The 1,995-nt window shown below is 40.1% G+C and overlaps 1 protein-coding gene across 2 annotated transcripts in view; it reads left to right on the plus strand.

The window, feature by feature from the left end:
* Positions 1-1,568, plus strand: part of LOC123160369 (uncharacterized) — a 6,871-nt gene extending 5,303 nt beyond the window's left edge. For both annotated transcript variants that reach the window (XM_044578177.1, XM_044578178.1), the window contains one exon: positions 1,207-1,568. In XM_044578177.1, the coding sequence (XP_044434112.1) occupies positions 1,207-1,367 (161 nt within the window). In that variant the 3' untranslated portion in view covers positions 1,368-1,568. The remainder of the gene's footprint in view (positions 1-1,206) is intronic.
* The last annotated feature ends 427 nt before the right edge of the window (positions 1,569-1,995 follow it).

Consider the following 1,995-nt stretch of genomic DNA (forward strand, 5'->3'; position numbering starts at 1 on the left):
AGTCTGTTGTCAGGACGCTGGCGCGTGAGGTCGCTTCCAAGCTTGAGGTTGGTAGTGTGTCACTGCCGCCAAGCTCTTCTCTGTGCGAATGTGTCCCAAGCCCTCTTTTGTCCTCTGTGTCCAGAATCACTCACTAAACCCTGTCCTGAGCCCTCTTTCCACTCAATTTTTCATTTCCTCATGCACACGAGCGGCAGCGCCCGGCCGATAATTTTTTTCTGCCTATCTTGCGCCTTAGCGCGCTTCACCGCGCGTTCAGCGCTCAATCCCTCGCTTAGGGTTTTTGCGGCGCTTAGTTCAGCACTAAGGCTGAAAGTGAAGCACCAGGGCATTGCTTGGCGCTTAAGCGTATCAAAATTTCATTGGCTAGGCCCCTCTTAAACGTACATTGGCCCTGGTGGGATAGTGATAGATTAGCTTAGAGCCTTACCTTGAGAAGAAAGGACTAATTTGTAAATCAATAAATTTAACAACTTTGAAACTGATCTGGAGTTTCTCAAATATACAGATAAAAATATGTCTAGTTTTAGCTGGATTGTTGGTGCTCTCTCCTTGGGCTGGTGCAGCTCCCCTCGCACAGATTTGTGCAACTTGTTCTGGTCACTCAAATTTGTGTTCCAAAACAGAAAACTGCAATAGCAGCCCATTGAACAAAGAAATCTGGGCTGCTGAGATAGTGTTCTTTCTCATAATAGTGCAAGTAATTTCTTCCTTGAGATAAATGGGTAGGTCCTTAAATTTTGGCATCCTATGTGAGAACTTATTTCTGATGGGAGTGTATGATTTTAGGTATATACCATTATTTATTATTTTCGGAGAGCACATCCACCCATGGCATCAGTCCAGTCCATGTGTCTCTACACTGTCATTTTCATTAGACAACAGTTTTTTAAACATGCAAATTCTGGGTATAATTGTTTGTATGCAAGTACATAATATCGTATTATGAGAATGATTGCAAATATAGAACATTGGTAGGAGTACCATTCAACCAATCGTAGATAAATATCTATTTTCTTGTAATGCACCATTTGTTTGCACATGTTGGATGCTGCATGTTCGAAGCAATACATGAAGCCCACTCTTATTCATACAGAAATCTTGTGTACTAGGATATATTGTGGCAGCATACATGTGTTTACTTGAGCTTAATCTTTATAACTGTGCATTATATTTTCAAATATCATATGCCTGTTTTACCCGCAGGCGGTTGCCATCAGATATATCGGAATATCAACCATAGGATGAGGGGCCCCATGGATTATGAGCGTTGTCATGCGTGCCACGACATTCTGAAACATCCAAAAGGACATATGTTCATCGGAGGGCATGATAGCACGAGGATGCCCTACTTCTCTGCAACATAGGATGTGAATTGGTACCAGTTTGGAGGTTGAAATCACCATCACGAGTGATGACATAAATGCCATAAATTATTGTCATATATGTTGTGAACACAGTGAAAATCATCTCATGTGTTATGTTTGCATTCTTAGAATTTAGAGTTAAAATTATTGCTATGTGATGTGATGACGTAAATTATTGGCATGTGATGTTTGCATGTTTCATCAGATATTATTTGACTTTCATGTGTGGAGTGAATAATTTGTCATGTGTCATCTTTGCTTGCCTACAGTTTAGGGCGTTGTTAATGCTAGTTTGAAATCAAAATATGCTTCAAACTAGAAACTACACTTGCAGTTCTTGGCGGGGCGTAATCCTCACCAATGAGCTTTTGTCTAATGTTTCTGCTCTGGAACAAATAATATTGGTAATCATGCCTGTCTAGCCTGTACAACAGCACAATATCTTGATTACAGAATTGCTGTTTAGTTCCAATTCCCACAAATCAACAGAGTTTTCTATTTATTGCATTGTTGATCAATAATGTTGATTCGACTTGTGGCATGTTTGCTTTGCTTTATACATTCAGCGATTTTGCCCTCCTTTTACAATCGATAACTTTGTTAATAACATGTCAGCATCACATCATGA

The sequence above is a fragment of the Triticum aestivum genome, chromosome 7B (genome assembly GCF_018294505.1).
Source record: "Triticum aestivum cultivar Chinese Spring chromosome 7B, IWGSC CS RefSeq v2.1, whole genome shotgun sequence".
NCBI classification, from domain to species: Eukaryota; Viridiplantae; Streptophyta; class Magnoliopsida; order Poales; family Poaceae; genus Triticum; species Triticum aestivum.